Source organism: Colletotrichum lupini, chromosome 1 (genome assembly GCF_023278565.1).
Source record: "Colletotrichum lupini chromosome 1, complete sequence".
NCBI classification, from domain to species: domain Eukaryota; kingdom Fungi; phylum Ascomycota; class Sordariomycetes; order Glomerellales; family Glomerellaceae; genus Colletotrichum; species Colletotrichum lupini.
Window position 1 is genome coordinate 4,557,513 of NC_064672.1, and position 20,125 is coordinate 4,577,637.

The 20,125-nt window shown below is 44.2% G+C and overlaps 5 protein-coding genes and 1 non-coding gene across 6 annotated transcripts; 3 read left to right on the forward strand and 3 right to left on the reverse strand.

Annotated features, from left to right (window-relative positions):
• Nucleotides 1-6,439: 6,439 nt before the first annotated feature.
• Nucleotides 6,440-7,450, forward strand: CLUP02_01368 (uncharacterized protein; the record flags this gene model as incomplete). The annotated part of the gene is made up of 3 exons (XM_049280409.1): nt 6,440-6,805; nt 7,123-7,159; nt 7,251-7,450. The coding sequence occupies 3 exons, from the start codon at nt 6,440-6,442 to the stop codon at nt 7,448-7,450; spliced, it is 603 nt and encodes a 200-aa protein (XP_049136366.1).
• A 1,275-nt stretch (nt 7,451-8,725) lies between these two features.
• On the forward strand, nt 8,726-10,180 carry CLUP02_01369 (tRNA splicing endonuclease subunit; the record flags this gene model as incomplete). Its single annotated transcript, XM_049280410.1, has 1 exon — nt 8,726-10,180. The coding sequence occupies one exon, from the start codon at nt 8,726-8,728 to the stop codon at nt 10,178-10,180; it is 1,455 nt and encodes a 484-aa protein (XP_049136367.1).
• Nucleotides 10,181-15,678: 5,498 nt separating this feature from the next.
• Nucleotides 15,679-17,795, reverse strand: CLUP02_01370 (uncharacterized protein; the record flags this gene model as incomplete). Its single annotated transcript, XM_049280411.1, has 11 exons — nt 15,679-15,805; nt 15,881-16,005; nt 16,416-16,593; nt 16,667-16,715; nt 16,756-16,920; nt 16,988-17,011; nt 17,064-17,117; nt 17,156-17,268; nt 17,345-17,370; nt 17,440-17,664; nt 17,715-17,795. 11 exons carry the CDS (start codon nt 17,793-17,795, stop codon nt 15,679-15,681), a joined length of 1,167 nt encoding a protein of 388 aa, XP_049136368.1.
• Nucleotides 16,135-16,233, reverse strand: CLUP02_tRNA027. Its single transcript has one exon. It is a non-coding gene; the product is annotated as a tRNA-Ser (tRNA).
• Nucleotides 17,796-17,933: 138 nt separating the features above from the next.
• On the forward strand, nt 17,934-18,233 carry CLUP02_01371 (uncharacterized protein; the record flags this gene model as incomplete). Its single annotated transcript, XM_049280412.1, has 1 exon — nt 17,934-18,233. One exon carries the CDS (start codon nt 17,934-17,936, stop codon nt 18,231-18,233), a length of 300 nt encoding a protein of 99 aa, XP_049136369.1.
• Nucleotides 18,234-18,296: 63 nt separating this feature from the next.
• CLUP02_01372 (uncharacterized protein) lies at nt 18,297-18,518 on the reverse strand (the record flags this gene model as incomplete). Its single annotated transcript, XM_049280413.1, has 1 exon — nt 18,297-18,518. One exon carries the CDS (start codon nt 18,516-18,518, stop codon nt 18,297-18,299), a length of 222 nt encoding a protein of 73 aa, XP_049136370.1.
• Nucleotides 18,519-20,125: the final 1,607 nt, after the last annotated feature.

Below are 20,125 nucleotides of genomic sequence, written 5' to 3' on the forward strand. Positions count from 1 at the left end.
TTTTTTAAGAAGATCTTTTTAAGGTCTATAAATTGCCTCGTATTTACCGCTCGATTTTTAGTATTTATATACGATCCCTATGTTACTACGTATTATTAATAACTTCGGGTCGTCTACTTCCTTTTTTATTAGCCGATCGGCGCCGAATTTCGTATTAGTAATAGTAATAAGTTATAAATCGAAATAGGTAGAATTATTAATTATTATACTTCTAGTACTATATTTTGCCCCGGTATATCCTTTTATAACGATAGATTTCCGTTAGTAATTATAAAGAGGAAATTTAGGTCGTTTACCCTTTTTCTAAATTTATTAAAATAATTATACGCTCTATCGACCTATACTTAGTTCTATAGTACGAATTCCTCCTCTATAATTATTATTATTAGTATTTTATATAGCTCTCGCGATTATAATTGCGCTAGTAATACCCCTTGCCTATAAAGGAATTTATTAACTACTTTTATAATTCCTAGGCTTACGCTCGCGAACTATTTATCTAGCTAGTAGCTAAGGTCGTTTACGATCTTATAGAATAAGGGTTACCCTTATAGCCCCTTTTTTTTATAAACCTTAGTTAAATAGATTAATACCGCGTTAATTTACTTACTATTAGGCTAATCCGCGATTCTATATATTTACGTCCCCTAATAGTCTAGATTAATATTTACCTATTTATAAGGGATTAGGATTTTATTTAAGATCGGGTTTCGTCCTCTTTTTCTTTACCCTAACTTATTAAGGGTCGTACTCTAACTTATACTTATATTAATAATCGCTAGCGTATTTAATCTTAATAAGGATATATTTAATCCGCGCGCTAGTTATAATAAATCCGTACTTTCGCTACTTAACAAATTTATCGGGGTCTAAGAGATTCCCGCTTCCTCTCGCTATCTCGCTACTACTCTCGTTTTTACTATTTTTAATAATTATTACTACCCTTTTAGATCGCTAGCTATTATACTTACTAAGATCCTCTTTTTTATTTAATATAAAAGGGTAGGTTTTAGTAGTTCTTTTTAATAATAGTAATAGCAAACGTTTATATTACTATAAGAAGATATAGTAATTATCCTAAGATCTTTACTAATTATCACTATTCTATATACTTCTAGCCTCTTAAGCCTCGTGCTCTTTATAATCTCTAAATAGCTTCTTTAATTAATTTTTTAAAATTAGTAATTTCGCGCCGGGAGCTAGTATAAAAAAAAGCCCTTTAGCGGCTTTTTAAAGGATTCTTTTTTTTTCCCTTTAAATCCTCGTTTTTTTAGCCTTTTTTTAGGCTAATAATAACTCTAGCGGGAGGTCGTAAGACTATTTTAAAATAGCCGCCTTCTTTTTAAGTTAATATCCGAGATCCGTAATACTCTTAACTCAATATTATTAAGACCTCTAAATCCCCTCCTCTTTTATTAAACCGTCCCCTATATTATATTTCTAAATAATACCTAGGGGGTAGTTAAGGGAGCTATAAAAAGGTTATTTAGATCGCGGGCTTAAAGTCGTATTTATAAGATCCTCGTAGTAATAGACTTTTTTATATACTATAGATCTCTTAGCTTAATAACTCTTATAAGGTTACTTTTACTACTAAATAAGAATATTTATATTTAGAGATTTCTTTTTTCGATCGCGCGGTGCTCTTTTATATTATATTATTAAGCTCGTTCGTCGCGCTAATTAATTAAGTAAGTAATCGTTATATAAGTATTTCTTTTTATTAATTTAACTAGTTAATTTCTAATTACGGGCCGGCTACGGAAAAGTCGTTTAATAAAAAAGCTACTCAGGGCGACGGTAAAAGGCTAGTTACTTAAGTAGTTCCGTTAATTAATATAGTTTAATATAGTAAATATCGACCTCTCGTAAATAGTAAAGGGCTACGATTACTCAATTCTATACGGCATTCGAGAATCGCCTCCTTTTTCGTCTACTTCTATAAGGTTAATTAATACGAATCTCTTATCCTATATAGTATTAAGAGGTCGTCTCTTTTACGTAATAAGATACCTTACCGATCTACGATAATAAAATTTAATTACTAATTAGTATTAGTATCTTTATAATAAAGTAGTTAGTTCGAACTGTAGTTAATAAAGAGATTAATTAAACTATATAAATATTTACGTAATAAGTATAAAAAGGAGGTTCTAATTATAGGTTAGGCTAGCTACGATAATCGTAAATAGGGCCCCTAATTAGCCCCTGCGTAGTCGGCTATATGCCGCGGTCGAATTAGACTTCTAATCCGATATATAATAAATGAGCTTCATCTCCTAAAACAACAAGAAATTCCAGACCTCAGAGTTTCCATGATGCTGTGAACAGGAGGTAGTCTCCTTTTCACGCCTTATCGAGATCCGAATCAAATCCTGGACAGGAACGAGTTAGGGGAGCGTGACTTCCAATTTTGTGGCGACCCAACTTCCTTCATATCTCCCTAAGACGTATTGATAAGTGACTAGAAAGTAATGACATTGCTCCCGAATGAACTCTGCCGAATTCATGTTCTTGACTGCTAGGACGAGCGTCCGAGGCTTGTGTCCCTCCTCAAGTTGAGCAGAGGTTCTGCTGGGGTAGACGGTCGTAGACCATCCCCTTCCGAAATGACTATTCAACTCGAAATTCAACACGTCAATGGCATGTTTTGGTGCTACTATCATTACGGCTCCTTCGTGAGACGCACCTGTGGCTCCGGTGGTCGTTATGATGGCCGTCCTGCTAAGGCACATTTCGTCTGCAAGAATAGCCGCAGTCAGCGAGCCCTTCACAATTGCTCCGATGCTAGGAATGGCTGCCTTCACATGATCCTTGAGACTAGTACACGGCTTGAGAAGCTGGCTGAGATTGACACATGGGTGGCATTCATTGACCTTGGCCTTTGAGACTTGTGTTAGCTGAGTTGCAATCAGTTGATTGTTCAGCAGTCAGTCCATACAGCGATGTCGATCAGCTCTGGTTCCCATTGCCACCTGTTCATCTCCCCTTCGGTGACCCAGTCTGTGAGGGAATAGTCGACGGTGACGGACAGGGAAAACTCCACCTGGCGATTGCCCTTCGACGATGCTTGTACGGGAGCTTCTCCTCGAACGAGTCGATTTCACGAACGGTTGAGACAGTCCGACAGCTCCATCAGTGGCTCTCCCGTTCCTCTCCGGCTGTTCAAATACAGCGTTCTTCTCCCTCTGGGAATAGTCTCGAGGGATACAATCTGACTGAGTTAATAGCGAGGAAAGTCGTTTCAACGACTGGCGGCTCTCAACACTCCGCCATGCTTCCTTAACAGAGCGAGGTTCTCCTCAGTGGCCTTCTGAAACGCGAACGATTGAGTCGCTCAAGACTTAGTCCATACTGCTCTATATTTCATTTGTTCGAAAGCTCTTTTGTCGGTAGCCTTTCTCTTCTGAGATTCTCGGCACAAGCAACCGCTCTTTGTGCGCACTACGTCTGGCCACCCTTCTGGAGGCCAAATATCGTTGAGGTTAAAGGTGAAATGATCGCTAGTTTTTTGAGATGGCTGATTTTGAGGGCAAGAGATTTAAGTTAGGGAGATAAGCATCTGTGTACAGGATCTACAGGATAGGCAAAGAGAGTAAGAGAGAGGGTGGGAGACGACGAGGCAGGTAGTCACTTACTTGGATACTCAATCTACTCAGGTTCCCTTAGAAGTCAAGACAATTGACGTTATCGTTTTTTACTTTGTTCTAGAGTTGCTCGTGCGCTCATAATGGCTGTCGCTGACGTGAAGCTCTTTCCTCACATGGAGGATGCCTGGTCGAGGGCGGCTTTTGCTACAAGAGCTTACCAATTTCGAAGACATGGTTCCTCCTATTTGTTATCGAACGATTAGTGTATGGTATTTTTTGGTCTTGATGGCAGCCGCATTCATTCATTTCCACTCCGATACTCGGACAATGGAGAGCAGTCGCCTCACACCAAGCGAGCGACCGACATTCTGACAGCCCAGTTGCCAGTTGAGATAAGGAGACAAAATCAAGACTACCTTCACTTTCAACACATACCTTACCCATTTACCTATGAGCCAGTCACATTCCCTGCTGAATTCCATTGTGGTTTAACATCTTCTCGAGCCAAGATAATTGTATATCTCTACATGAGTGTGAGAAAAATGTTACGTCTCCACGGTCAAATATCTCAGCGCAATGGACATCTTTGGCCCGCTACCAACTGTTCTAGCCCGCAACTGACTTTTTCCCCTCGTATATTGGATGGGAATGCTTTAAATGCCATTTGTTAACATCTTGTCTATTTACTGCGCCAAGTTTGAGCGCTCCAGGAGTAGCCACAGCTCGACTCGAAGCATCATACTCTACTTACACACCACGTTCTTCCACATACGACCATACCCATTGGAAAATTCGGGATCCCGTCCGCTCTCCCATAGACAAACCAATGAGGGCCGGATTAGTAGTTGGGTCGGTGACGACCAGCGAATACCTGGTGTTGTATGTCTTTTTGGTGTTTTGGGTAGTTCGTTTCTCACGATGTGAGGCCCCATGGTGTGGAGCGGATGGTGGGCGACGATGTTAGCGGAGGAATCCCGTCGCAACGCCAAACGAAAGAGAACGCCTTCGCAGCTTTGATATCTGTTCTCGCTGATAGAGCCAGCTGTATCCACCTCCTCCAGCAACCTTGCCGTTATCTTCTCCTGGATTATTTTGCCCCCTTCGATGGCAGCCTCGCTCCAAGAACCAACTAACCAATCCAGATGACTACATAAGTCAATAATCATCACTGATCATGTCGTATGATATGATTGTAAAGCAGTCTGGAGCCTCTCTTCAGTCGAGGCCTTGCCCACAGTCGGCTGATGAAATGCCTTCCGATAGGGGTGGAACCATGGGTTGTTGGCCACTGTCGTTATTCCCTTGCCATCATCCCTGAGCTTCTCGGAAGGCCAGCTAGTAGTGAGTGTATTCCTCTCCAACTTTCTAGACGAGAGCCTGAGCTATCGTCGAATGTTTCGAGGTCGATTGTGAAAGCTAGGTGATGCTTGGACGTTGCCTTAATGTCGACCTTCTCTCCAGAAGATGACGCTTCCATGCGATGAGAACATGCAGGCGGCAGAATAATCTTGACCTTCACTTCGATCTCGTTCTTTATCTTTGTTGAGAAGGCTGAAGTATCTCAATGGCCCAGGGAGAGATAAATTCCGGCGATGATGGCGGGAGCTGTCGGTGGTTGTCTTTGGTACCCATGGCTTGCCTCAATAAGAAATGACACGTAAACCAGAAGGATTGATACCCTTTCAGTTGCGGCTACAGAAGCGTCTCGATTCTGGTTAAGCTACAATGTTCCGCTTTGATGGACTGGGAGTACGCAATCGTTTCGAGATTTAGAAAGGCGAGTGGAAGCGGCGAGAGCTAGGCGGGCAGAGACCGAAACAGTCGCTAAACGGTATTTGGTAAGAGACGGAGGTCTCCAGGTAGTAACAGTTGGTTTTCGTCACATTATATTGACTTTTTCGTTGGCGGTTTTCTTGGTTTGGTTCTATGACTATCAGGAAGCGCGTATATTGACACTGCCCACCTTGATGCCAATAGCGCGCTCGCCTCAAAAGGGGTACGTAGAACTGAACCTACTTACTACAAGTGACATATCGCCGGAGTTATCTGCTTTTTTGGGGGGGGGATTTCGGTAGTGCTGATGCGCGCGATGTAGGCTGAATGGATGCCCGAGAAGATAGATGTATGCCGTCACGGGGACTGATCCATCCGTCGCACGCTCTTTGGACAGAGCCTACGGTACCCTTCAGAAGGGAATGTTTGATGAGTTAAGCTAGAATATCTGGTACGAGTAAAAGTGAAATTATGTTAGCCCGACACTGTTCATAGTTGAAGTCTGACGGAGAGGTTCTCAACCGTGAAGAAGGTTGATGAGGGGATATTGCCGGTAAACCAAAGGGCATTTCTCATATGGTAAGGTAGCTAGCTACCCGGGTGGGAACCTAAGAGACCAAGGCGTCCATTTATTCAGAGATATGAATAGTCATTAATGGATAGGCGAGACTGGAAGATATTTCTACCACGTGATTGAAGGCATCTCCAAGTCAGTGGTGAGGGTGTCAAATATTCCGGACCCTGGAGTTGCCCGGTACCTCCTGCCCTCTTGCACCCTTCCTTCACCTTCCTACTCTGCATTCTGTTCTCCTCTTCATTTGATCTTCTCACAAGTCCTACTTTTCCCCAGAAAACTTGCAGTCTCTCTTCTCCAACCTCTGTCTGTGTGGTTTGGTTGCGACTCATCCCTGCCTTTCCCATTCTACTTTTCTTTCCGCACGCTCACCTTCGACTTATCACCTGCTCCGCAGGTCGCGGGAGATTCGATCTTGCCGTTCTTGCATTTCCATCATCGCAATCGAGGTAAGTCTGTTTCCTCCCTCAAAGTCTCTCTGGGAGCACCTGCAATCCGCGGCATGGCCTCCCTCGCGTGGATTCACGCTTTCGGGCTGGTGGATCTCCCTCTTCTTCGACTCGACTCGCTACTGTCTTGTCTTGCCATCTTCTCGGCTCGCCAAATTTATTGCCTGTCGCTGATAATCAAGAACGGAAGACAAGATGATCTTCCCGAAGAATCCGATAGCGAAGCCGCCATAGGCAGCGACATGAACGGATTCGCACGGAGCTCTGACTTATGGGGACTGGCACTAAGTCAAACGTATGGATCTGAGGTTCCCTTTGATAATTTACAGCAAAGCCAATGGTATTGCGGCGTAGCCTCTGATCAAGCACGTCTTCTGATTATCCTGGAAGACGACCAGGCAAAGAAGCAGGGTCTTACAGTAAGTTTGGGATTCTATTCTTGACGTTGTTCGCCTGTACATGAATCTAACAATCCATTTCAGCCTACTCCCGTACTCCAAATCGCCATCGCGCTTCCATGATGCGTCATGAAGAAGCTTGGGAGATCAAGAAAGTCGCAATCCTTGGCAGCCGTCACAAAAACGTCGCAGCGCTCGTCAGGGCCTATGCCTCGGATCCCATCCACATCGGACTCTTGGTCAACAAATCTAGGCTCCAGGAAGATGGTCCCTCACTTCTAGCAAATAGAACCAAAGCCGGTATGGTCCTGGACATGACCCTAAACTGCCCCAGGTAGGTGACCTACCTGAGACTCAAAACAAATCACAAACATAGTAAGTTCTCCGCGAGCAAGTGAAGCCGCTTGGTTCTTCTCAACCCGTGGCACCCAATGGTTCCCGAGCACTGATGACTTCTAGTTTGCAGAATGCAAAAAAACAAAATCACAGATGGAGGCGTATGAGCAGATGCGGCACCTGCACACACTGTCTTGTCTTTCTTCGGCTCCCTTCTGGAACCCAATGGGTAGAGAAGAGGAAATGAAAACCACCGGCAATTTCAGATCTACACAAGCGAAATATAAGAGGCCAACAAACGCGAGTCTTTCGGGAAAAGTACGATGTTGAGGATTCGATATCAAACACCATCCCTCAGCCCAGCTCCCACACCCTGCCGGCCACCTGAACCTTCATCACCGATACCCTTTCTCGTCTTCAATGCCAACGCTCTGCTCATCGATAGCACGGGCGCTCACTCCCCATGCGCACCACCGGCATCAGTCCCTGGGTCAACTCTCTCAACTTCGATAAATAGACCATCAGTCTGTCAAACGGGGCCATCGTGCAAGTTTCTAAGTCAAACCTGGTTCTGTTGTCGAATCGTCCTTTTTCGGGTCATTTCGGCTACGTAAGGACTCAGAAGGCTATTATCAGCTGGGCTGTTTCTGGAGAAGGACCCGGCGGAGCCAGTATGAAGCCCGACGCAGTTTTCCGCTTCTCTTTTGCTTCTCACCTAGTCTTGTCTGAAAACCCTCGCTCCTAGCCGAGCCGACACGAAAAAAATCCGACAAAATTCTCATATCACCCGAGAAGAAATCTTTCCCCGCGACGAAGGTGCTCTTCTACTTAGCCTCTGCCTCCTGCTATCAATTTTCCCCTGAGCAGAAACGGTAGAAAACTGGGCTGACAAAGGAAGATATCGGAGCGGCTTTCAACGGTCGGAGAGACGGCATGCTGAGCTGAGAAACACCATCCCAACGAGCGCTTCGACCAAAGACAACGAATACGCCCGAATTGCATTCAAAAAACACTGATAGCCGATCCAATTATGGTACATCACTGGCTAGCTGATGCACTCAGAATCTCCATGCCACAGCACGCAAGGAGCGAATGTAGACGTTTACCTACACGCGGTACCAAACAACAGTGCATCTTTGGGCGTGTCATACGTCGGATCCGACTCATCATTGATGCAACAATCCTCACAATGCAGGATGAATGTAGTTGAACTACTAATGCATCATCCTACGGTGCAATTGCAATTTGACTTTTCCATCCTCACGATCAACGGTATGTACATCTATTCAACTTTTTGGTTGATTTCGATTGTACACCCCAGCACACCTCGCATTGGTCAAAGCTCACAAGCTCCTTCTGCAGCTTTACCCAATTTTTTTTCCCCCACTGGAGGGATCCTTCCCAACCAAGACTCACACCGAGACACACTCGACCTACCTGCAACACCAGCCTGAACTGCACAATAATTCGACATAGCACCGACTGCAAAACGAGGCTGGAAACCGATCGATCGCGGATCCGAGGTATAAAAGGAGAAAGAAGCCTAGTTTGTGGCAGCAATAAAAAAAAACCAAAAATCGAAGCGCCTGCCAAAAGAAGAGGAAAATGCCCCTCGACGACGACGACAATCCCACCGCGGCGCCGGCCGCGGCGCAGCTCAACAATGACTCGGGCGCAGGCGACGAAGCCGAGGACGAAGGCCTCTTCGACATGCGACTCTTTGCATCCATGTTCAACAAGAAGGGCGTCGCCTCGCAAGCCGTCCGCAAGGGTCAAAAGGACTTTGAGTCGCACGGCACGAAAGCCCAGGAGAACGCGCTGGAGACGAGCAGGCAGGTCATTGAGGAGGTGCTGGGATACACGAGAGTGCACAGAGATACATGGAGCAAGGGCTGGTACTTCCCGGACTACTGGCCCGAGATCATGGAGGCCATCGAGGATGGGGACACTTCTGGGTTGGCGAAGCCCGAGTATCTGCAGGAGTTCATGACTGAGACGAGGCCGATTTATGCCAAGGAGAGGGTTGTTGTCGTGGAGGAGCTGAAGGGTCCGCAGGCGAGGTCTATGGGCAGAGTGATTCGAGGACTCAAGACGCCGAGACCGGCGTTGGGAAAGCTGTGGCTGTTGCCCGAGGAGGCGCTGTTCCTTGTGGAGAGGGGTAGCTTGGAGCTTTGGTGGCCGTATCGCGAGCTCAAGGAGATTCTGCCGCCGTCAGAGGCGAAGCCCGCTGAAGAGCAGACAGATTCCGAAGACGCAGAACCCGAAGACGAGTTCGACGTTGGCGTACCCTTGAGCTTACAAGCCGCCTACTCATTCTTCATCGGACTGGACGGCGAACGGGGCAAGATATCACTTCCAAAATACCAAGTCTACTCACACCTCAGACGGTTGGGATACTACGTTCAACGCATCCCGCCAGAACCTACAGAATCTACGCCCACACCCGAAGCACCGCAGAAATCACTGTGGCAATGGCTCGTCTCACTTCTTCAAAGACCATCGGCGGCGCCCGCAACGCCAGCGCCTTACGGGCCCTTGGTCAAGCCGAGCGTCTATCGACAATATAGCGTCGTCTACAAACAACTCGAGCTCCTATCCCGCTACCAGCCATCGCCCGCACCTCAGGAGCCCAAGCAAGCCGAGGACCCGTACAAGATCCATTGGCACGTCTGGAAGCCTTCGAAGCATCCCAACCTTCGTGTGACGGACCTACCACCACCAGACATCCGCATCGCTGTCGCTGACGCGCGCGACGACGCGATCCCGGATATTGAAGAGATTTCGGCGCTGCTCGACTCGACACCGTACGACGCGCCCGATCCTGTCTTGATGGGCGGGCCAGGAAAGCTGTACCAGCGCTTGAGACACGGTTACCGCAACGTTCTTGTCGCCGTCGTGGATCGCGGCTTGGTCAACTTTATGAGGTTCGGGCAGGCTGCATTTGGGGAGGAGAGGCTCTACGAGAGATTCGATAATCGGGGTGGGTTCCGAGGCGGCAAGAGGGGTGGGAAGGGTGGACGCGGAAGGGGAGGAGGCAGGGGACGGGGCCGGGGTCGGTGAATGATTGCCGGTCAATACGGAAATTTGATGTTGCGGCACGGGCTGGGGAGGAAGAGAGGCTCTCGAGGCGAGGCGGGCGAACTCTGGGACGGATACCTCCCAAGACTATTGTGGCATGTATAGAATGGAGTACAACTAGAGAAGCCTCACGGCTTGCGGCTCGTGATGATCGCCGCCAATGGTTGATAGATACCCTCCCTGATCGAGCACGGCTATACCGTTCAACGATGAAATGAAAGGACTGTCTATTACCGAGTTTCCGTTTATGATCATCATGAACCGCCCCAGCCTCATCAAACCTTGAATTGTTTTCTGGGAATCCCAAACTTTTGGCACCTACTATAGAGGCTATGCTGACGCCAGTCACCACAGCTCTACAACCAACCCCGGAATCCACAACATAGACTTTTTCTCCCTTCCCGCCCCCAAAATACCCATTCTTTCTATAGACTATAACAAAAGCCCGTACAAGGGAAAAAGTCTGACCTCGCTCATCACCGGGAAGGGCATGTTATTACCGGAAAAGGTGCGTACTACTGACAGCCATATAGGCGGCAGAGAGGAAGCGGCTAAGATTCAAGACGTGTCTTCTAGTTGCAAGCAAGTCGCCGAAATGAGTCATGCTTCGGGGGGAGCTTAGGAAGTTACAACGTCCGTTCCCTCTGAGGCCGACAGCACTCCGTACGGAGTGATGACTCGAGTTAATTTCAAACTAAACTTCTAGGGCTGTCCGTAACCTGCCTCAGCTATACTGAGTTACCAACAAATATTCTATTCCGTATCCGTGTAGACTTTACAAAGTAATCTGGCGACTCTTGCCATGGCCCGTGAGGTTTGGTTAGTCATTCATTAACTCTAACGCAATGAAACTCGCCCAAAAGAACGGCCGCGGAGCCCTTGGGTGCGCGGAACCCGCGCTTGTAGCGTGTAGCGTAGGTCGGAAGATCGTGTTTCTTTGCGAAGTATGGTATCTCGCATCAGCTGTAGTAATGCAGAGTAGTCAGTCGTCGTCGTCACTGCCGCGGTGAGCAAGTTAGATTCGCGATGATTTATATACGTGCGCCCCAAATATATCGAAGGACATACGTTCTCGTCGGCACCAACTGCGAAAACCTATAGCCTAAGGAAAAGGCCACAATCCTTAGAACCTGCCCTCTAAAAACTAATATATCCACAAAGCAGAAAAAAATGTTGTCGTCGATGCTTAAGAGTTACAGGGGTTGTCCGCGAAAAAAAAAACATGTATAGAGTTGCGTATTAAGAAGGCGGCCACATAAAGAGCTAATATTATAAAGGCAATAATATTCTACCACTAGCTGCCGCTATTCTACTACTAAGTATAGCTATAACCGCTACACGACCGCCGGTCTCGGGTATATATATAAGCTAAGCTCTACGTAATTAGTATTCGAACGGATTAAGCTAATTAGAGGCCGTTAATTAATTTATAGTTAATTAAATTATTTTAATAAAAAGTATAGTAATTAACGAATTAGCTTAATTAACTATTAATTATTTTATATAGCCTATAGCCCGTAATTTAATAACTTCTTTTATTTAACTTCGTATTTTACTTTAACTTTATACTTATTAATAAGTCTATTTATCTCGCTTTTTATTATAAGATTAATATTATAAGTATAATCCTCGTTAATTAGATCTTATAATACGTCTAATTATATAAAATTATTAATTAATTAAGATTACGATTTTATAAGTATTAGTAGCTAAGGAGCCCTTATAAAATTAATTATATTACTATTAACTACGTTAATTACTTTATTAATAACAGCTTACTAATACCCCTACTATATTTTTATACTAAGCTCGTACGTATTAAAATTATATATAATCTCGAGGCCTTATTAAATAGAAATAGTTTTACTTAGTATTAAAGGTATTATTAATAATAATAACGCTAGTACAGGTATTACTTTTATATATTTAATAACTTTTTTATATTTAAATATAGAGGGCTCTCGTTTAAAAGAGGTACTTAGATCGATTATTAGCTTTTTCGATTTAAATACCCTAATACTTATTATAACTATTATAATACTTATTATAGAGCCCTATAAGCGACCCTTACCTCGGACTTAAAAAGGATTAAATAGGGGGGTAGAAGTATTATTATTAATAATAAGCTCTAAGTATTATTAAAACTAATATAAATAAATCTTTTTTTAGTAATATTAAGGTACTATCCTTAGTATATTACTAAAGGACGTAATAATAAAGTAGCTTATAAGTAGTTCGAATTAAATAGGGTACGTACTTTTTTAATAGCTTTTTATATAAACCTAAATTTAATTATTTACTTAGCATATAGAGTTTTTATAAAAGGTACTTAAGGGTATTATAATATATATATATATAGACCTTTTTTTAAAATAATCCCGTAATAATACTTAATACTTTAGCTTAATAATAAGTTTAGTAAGTATTAATTATAACCGCTTAACCTACTTAAAAAATAACTAATTTATTAAATATAGTTTTAAAATTACTTATATAATAGTAGATTTATACTTTAATACTTATATATAAGGATTCGATAATTAACGTAGTTAAGTAACTAAAATACTTAATTCGGTTAACCTAAATAAGTACGATTTTTTTATATTACGGCTTAAACTAAGTATTAATAATATAATTAATTACTATTATAAAGTACTTAATAATCTTAAATTTAAATAATTAATCGCAATATATAGTTATTAATTCGCTATAAAAGAGATTACTTTAATTTATAAAGAATTATTAAAAGCGAGGGTTATATATAATGATACTAATCTCGTTCCTCGTAACCGGGCCGAAGTAGCGCCGGGTCTTAGCTAGTACGTTAAAGTTAACGTATTAATAATAAAGTACGTATAATATTACTTTAAATTAGGTATTATTATTAAGGGCGTTAAGTAGAGTAATTTTATAATCCGTATACGTAATTTATAAAAAGGGAATTTCGTAGGCCCGGAGTAATATTAATAGCTAGTCAATAGCTTAATAATAGTTAATTTCTTTTTTACTAAATAAAAAGTAGCTCGTAACTTAAAAAGTATAACTATCGTTCGTAACTTTATAAATATTAAATAGCGGCATATTAAATTAATTAGTTTTATATATAGAATCTATTAATAAAATATCTAGATATTATTAAAATAGGGAAATTATAGTAGTAAGTATAATAAATAAGCTCGTAATATAGCCCGCGTTATTATATTAAAAACGGTACTAATACTTTATAAAATTACGTAATTAATTAAATAATTATTTAATAAGAGATCTACTACTTAATTCGTTATAGTAATAAGTAGCTAGTATATTAAGTATATTATAAGTAATAATACTATTATAATTACTACTTTTTAATTAGAGGCTTAAAAGAATTTAAATAAGTTAAATACCCTTATTTTATTAATTAACGATTTAGCCTTTTTTATTATATAGTCTAGCACGTATAGCTTTAACGAGGTAATGCGGGATATTCTTATACAGAATATGAAAAGTGAATATTCATATAGAAGCAAGAATATATGAATATAGGGGAAATAAGCGTATATAAAAGAGGTTTTTGTAGTAAAGAGAGTAATATAGTTGAATTACTATATGAGAAGTTGCTTGCTTAACGAAAGGTCTAGGTAGGTAAATACACGCCTACATATAGGCATAAAAACCTCCTACTAGAATATTCCATTGCTTATTAATTATGATATAATTAATAAGCGTATACGTAAGTGAATGCGTAATCGTAGTACGTAATTCCGCCTCGAGTAAATTCCAGATTATTCAGTTACCTTCCAGTACTTTCCATTGCTCGCGTAAGCTTATATAAGCAGTATTGCTTACATAATCAATACCTATAATAATCTACAGAAATCGTAGATTAATATGGTATATAGGTTGCTTACGTAATATTGATAATAAGGCGAATAATAAGGTAAACAAAGTTACCTTCGTAACATATAGTAGTGCGTAGTAGTAATATATAAAAGCGTTAGTATTATTAAATAAGTAATTATAATAAGTACGGAAGTTATTAATAACGGGATAAAAGAGCTAATCGCTACTTAAAAAGCTAATAGCGATTTATTAATAATAGTTTATAAATAAAGTCGAGGATTTATAATACTTATTTAAGTAAGTTAACTTTATAAAACGTTATTATTTTTAATTATAACGTAAGTTACGAATATAATAATAAGTAATAGTAATTAGTACCCTAGTAAAGGGTTTATATTAAATAATTCGGACCGCAAAGCTAGTTTCGTAAATAGCCTCGTTAAGTACTACTCTAGCTTTAAATAAGCTAAAGAAGCGCTAGCTAAAAATTAAGTAATTATACTCTATATAACTATAATTATTATAATTAATAATATACTAATAAATAAAAGAATCGTTAACTTTATAATTATTTTCTTTTTATAGTATATTAACGTTAAAAATAGTTTTAATTAATAATAATAATAGTAGTAATAACGGCGAGGTTAACGAAGTAGTAGTTATAAATAGGTAAGTAAGTAGGTAAGTAAATAAGTAGGTAAGTGGGTAGGTATAGGTAGCTGGGCTCCGTAGTCGGAGGCAGGAGCGGTCGCAGCCACACTTAGGGGCGGGATATCGGCAGGTGCTGGCAGAATATCATCGCCCTATTATAAAACGCTGTTTACATCTAACGGCACCGACCAATATGCGACGTATTTGGCGAGAAGTCGGTCAGCACCGCCGCCGACCGCCGGCTGAGCTTTTTTTCCAAAGTACGGACGCCGACGGGATTGTGGGGGGTGGGTGGTTTAGGCCTCTTTCTCTCTTGCAAGTTTGAATGACCTGCCGGTGTCCGTAATCACATGGCAAAAGTCGTAAGGCGTGAAGTGGATGGAAGGGGGAAGGAGGAACGTTGAAATGCATGGAAGGGCAGGGGGTCGGAATGCCATCCATCGGTTTAGGTTGCGCGCGACCATGGGGGATATTTCGGCGAGTACCGTGCCTTGGACTCTGGTGTTCAGCCAAAGATGTGGTGGATTTGTGACGGGGCTATAATCCTCCATGTGTTGGAAGTCCCCTCAAAAGCCCACCCATGAGAACGAGTTGGATAAAGTACACTATGAGCGAGAACCCCCCCAGCCAACAACAATTGTCATCGCGGTGAGAAAAGATGCGCTCATGCGTCACCTAGGGGGGTGAGAGTTGGCCGGGGTTTAGTTGGAGTTGGCTGCCAACCTGCATGGGAGATCAGGATTGACGACGGGGATATAACCACAGGACTGGAGGGCCCGTTCAACCCCTGTTGACGTGGCCAGGAAGGAAAAGCCAACGGAGTACGGAGTACAGACCAGTGTTCATACAGCGCGTTTTTTTATTTTATTTTATAGTTTCATTGGGCGTGCAGTCTTCATATGTACGACGACCAGTCGTTTTCCAACTCATCAGCTGTTCGAGCATCGAGTGCTACCTAAGGAGGGAGTGCTTGCAGATGCGGCATTTGAATGTTCAGGCTGCATTCATTAGAAGCAGTGAGGAAGGTGATCGAGATGAAGGACCTGCCAGGTACGGTCCGTCCGCTGCCCGTGTTCATTGCTACCTCCCGTGTTCATGGAAGCGTGTGCAACGAAGATAGAGGGTATCTCGCGGCTATCAAGGTTTGTGTGTTGTTGGCAAGAAGAGCATGCGGGTGAATGATGAGGTGATCAAATAAACCAATCTCACCATTTACCCGCATGCCAGTTGCCTTGTTGGTGCTGGTGCTCGGTTGACGTGCGGTACCTTGGGTTGCCTGAGTTGTCAACTTGGAGAAACTTTCGGACAGATGCGCCACGGAAATTGTCGCAAACCTAACTCTCAAGTCGACCGCACAGCTTCATGCATGGGATACATGAAATGAGATGAAGGGCGGCAAGTGATGACTATAGTAGCGGGAGACGACAAAAAAGACTACTTCGTGAGAAATGCAAAAGAATATGCGACAACAGCAGGGTTCGAACCTGCGCATCCGAAGATAATAGATAACGATTGAAGGATCAATTCAAGTCTATCGCCTTGGACCACTCGGCCATGTTGCCATATGCAATTGTTGGATTTCAGGGTCAATTTTGGTGCCCAAGTACCTATAATGCAGTATTGGCGGGGCCCACCAACCGAGTGGAATCGCAGCTTACAGCGTAGTGAACAATGCGAGCGATCGTTAAAAAAAAAAAAATCAGTAGGTGGGCGTACTATGGCGACTTTGAAAACTTTTCAAAACTGCAGCGAACCATGCCAGCAACCGGTGAAACATACCGGGCATGGTTGCTTCTCTGGTGGCAGTGGTTGTAACAACTGCCTTTAGCATACTTTTGCTGGCGCAAGAGTCAAAACTTGAAGAGGCATCAACTCCGCTTGCCGACTTGCCCGGCTCGTGCGGGGGACTCGGGAGTTGAAGGCTTGAAACACAAAATTGACAAAGGCAACCATGAATGCCCGAGGGATGTGGTTATGAATAGTTCAGGATGGAACATTTCGTCTTGGCGGTAAAGGAGAAGGAGGTTTCCGATATCCATGCAACCTAGGTGGTGGCAATCATCCCCCGGTGCACGCCGCCGCACAAAATTCGAGCAGAACAGTGAGCATGGGGGGTCTGGCAGTGCGGCACCTGGTGCGAGCGTAAGCCGAGAGGTTGCTCATCCTCATCCACGCGCCCCAGTTTCGGGAGTTCCTAGATAGGGTAACTCGCTGCGTTTCGAGTTGAGGAATCGTAGATCCGTCGTCTGCTGACAACCTGACGAAGGTGAAGAGGGGGGTTTTCTGACTCTGGCCCCCCTTCTTTCATTTACACACTTTCGAATACGTTGGAGGCCATAACTGTATCTTGGTTGCATAAGTATGTAACGGGAGTTGCGACAGACAACCTAACTCATTGGTGGTTGATTGGCGTGAAGTATCGTGGCCCATGTTAGTGTTAGTTGGCCTGACATGAACATTAGCGATGCGGAGGCTTCTGGTCACAAGGGTTGCGAAGAAACGGCGCGCGGAGAAAAGGCGCGAGATAGAAGACAATGTTACGACAAAATGATTGACGGAGAGACCAATAACCGCCTAGGATGATGCGATCTGATGCGCTGATGCAGTGTCAACACGCCCAGAGATCCACCACTGAAGCAATAACATTATTATATTAGTACCACGGCTTTACACGCTGTTCCAAGGATGCGTGGGGCCGGCTAGCCGATCAAGGTGGACTCGTCATCATTAATACCAAAGTACCATGTTCATGTCGGGGATTGAGCAACAGGATGGTCGAATTTTGCTCTTGAATGGCATAAGCGATTCCTTCTATTGATAACGGCAATGGCAACCGAGGCAGAACGGTACCTAGGTGATTGTCTCATAAACCCAAAGACGAGACTGGTGTAACCCGAATGCGGACGTGTGGTTGATCGCGGGTTGGTGGAGGTGAGTGATGAACAGAGCGAGAGGGAGAAAGACAAAGATAGCCAGACAAGTCGGCCGATTGCCTCAGGTCAGCAGATCATTGTGTTTGGGAAGAGAATTTGTTGCCCTCAACGGCTGGAGTTGCTGCGACCGACCTGCTGATCGGGCACAGTTGCCGTCGGTTGTACGCGCTCTTGCGCGTGCCGTGTCGCATGGCGATTGATTGCAACTTGCGACAGCTTGGCCGGACTTTCCCACCGGGCCCCTCAGGAGGAGTAGAATACCTAGAGAAGGAACAGAGTGATGATTGTTGAGGGCGAACTACCTAAACTCAAGGCAGGGGTGGGTCGACATGATACGGATACCAGGCAAGAAACGCGCTTGGTGGCAGCTGGCTGGCGCCCAGGTTGTCTTAGGTTGTGCTAGCCCGCCTGGGTTGTTGATAATGTGGAATGAGAAGAGTACTTTTTGCCAAGTACTTTGCGTGTTGTGGTACGTAGACCTAATGATATTCCTCTCTCACAGATTAGTTGCACCATGCCGGACGCCTGACACCGATAACCGACATAGAGTACCGATGCCGATGCATGAGTCTGATAGTTCAAGGTCTAAATACCTTGAGAGGGGCGAAAGGGGCATCGTTCAGAGATAATCACCAAACGTTGTAGACACATGACGAAAGAGACTCGGAGAGGCAGCTCACAAGTACAGTCAGTCACGTAAGATAGGTAGTAGTAAATGTGTCCGTGGTGAACTTTGAGCAAAAGCCAATGGCATTCAATTTAGGTTGGGACTCTGCGCGAAGACTGGCAGCCGGACCAACCCGGCCAAGCCAATCCTCACCGTGACCAAGCCAAGCGAGTAAGACAGACGTAATCAGAGGATATACATGGAACGGCAGTACCTTTTCATTACGCCAACTTAGACAATGCAACATGCCAAACGCTCAAGGTGAGGTACATTTGGTCATTCGCGAGAGAGTTTCGCGCGCAAGCGGGGCTCAGCTACGGATACGGTACCACGGAGATTCCAGGGTTTTATCTCACATTTGCCGGCGCAATTGCCAAACAGTCAATCAACTTAGAGATACACCAGCGAGGCGTCAATCAAATTGCTTAGTGGTGGTGGCCCCCCCTCCCGAGTGAGAGTCCCCCCCTACTTGAGCCCCGCTCGACAGAACAAGTCAGCCAGTCATCGAAACTCTGGTCACAACTGCGACTGGGGTTGACAGGGAATTACACGAGCCACGGTCACAGCTTGGTTGTACGCTACTTCGTTACGCATACTAGACCCTATCATTTGAAGATGTGCGACCCTGGATAAGGCGTGCCCTGAGCAAGAAGAGTCCGAGACTGTCGTACAGCCCAAGATCCAAATGGTAACTTGCCTGGGGCGCCGAGTGATTCTCCACGAACTGCTTTGGGCGACGACTCGTCAAGAATGGTGAGATGTTTGGCCCATCTGATCTGATGCGATCTGAGCACGCGCAAGCCGAACGTGGACTGGGCATAGGCGGAAGCAGGGACGATGGATTGGAGTCTCTGGGAGCGCGGCGGTGGAGGAAAAGGAGGGAATAACATCCTGGAACGCGCAATCCAGCTCGCCGGGCCTAGGAACAAAAGGTACTATTGATGCAAATTGCTTGGTACATGACCATGCTGTCCTGACTGGATAGGGTGATGACTACCTTACCTTTCCTCATCCGTCCGTCTCCATTACGGGGGCATTGGCAGTATCGTTGGTTTTCTTATAATGTGTGACCGACAGATGATATGAGCCACGGACCACTTTTGATCAAAGTACCCTTTGTTCACACTCTCTATCGCTGGGCGCTCTTTCTCTCTGTCGTCTCATGAGAGGCTGAGGCTGCTTGGCCTCCCACTCGATGGGAGCTACTGGAGAACTTACCCAATAAACTGCAACCACCTCCGAAATCAAAAAATCTCAGTCGCAACTCTGGTTGGCCTGTTCTCCCTTGGGGACAAAGTAAAACCTGTGTCTCTCAGTAACCCGTCCGTATCTCTCTCGCCCTTATCCTCCTCCCCATCCATCCATGGCCACTAACTCACTCACTCACTCGCTCACTCACCCGCCCACTGGCAGAAAATTCCTCTCATTTGGCAGTAAAACCTTGCCGGGCTTTTTATTGCACCTTGGTGAAGTGAACCCCATTCACACCCCGATTCTCATACCAATCGCTTTGTTTCCTTTCCTTCTGTTGCCCCCTACCCCCTTCCATTTCCAAAGTTCCCATCCTTTTTTTGCTCGTGACACGCCCCCCTCAACTTTACAAACAACACGTCAATAACCAAGGTTCCAATGCGGCCAGGCCACAACAGTACTTGAGTAAAGTACCTAGCTTAGCTTAGCTTACTGAAATTCACCCTTCCTTGTCCGTGCTGTGCTGTACAGTACACTACGGGTGTATGCTGTGCCCAACTTTTACATCATCCCACACACGGTCCTCCTTGGGGTCTAATTCCAACCACTTTTCTCTTCTTCACCTCACATACCCTTACGCGGTGATAACCCAATGCCATCAAC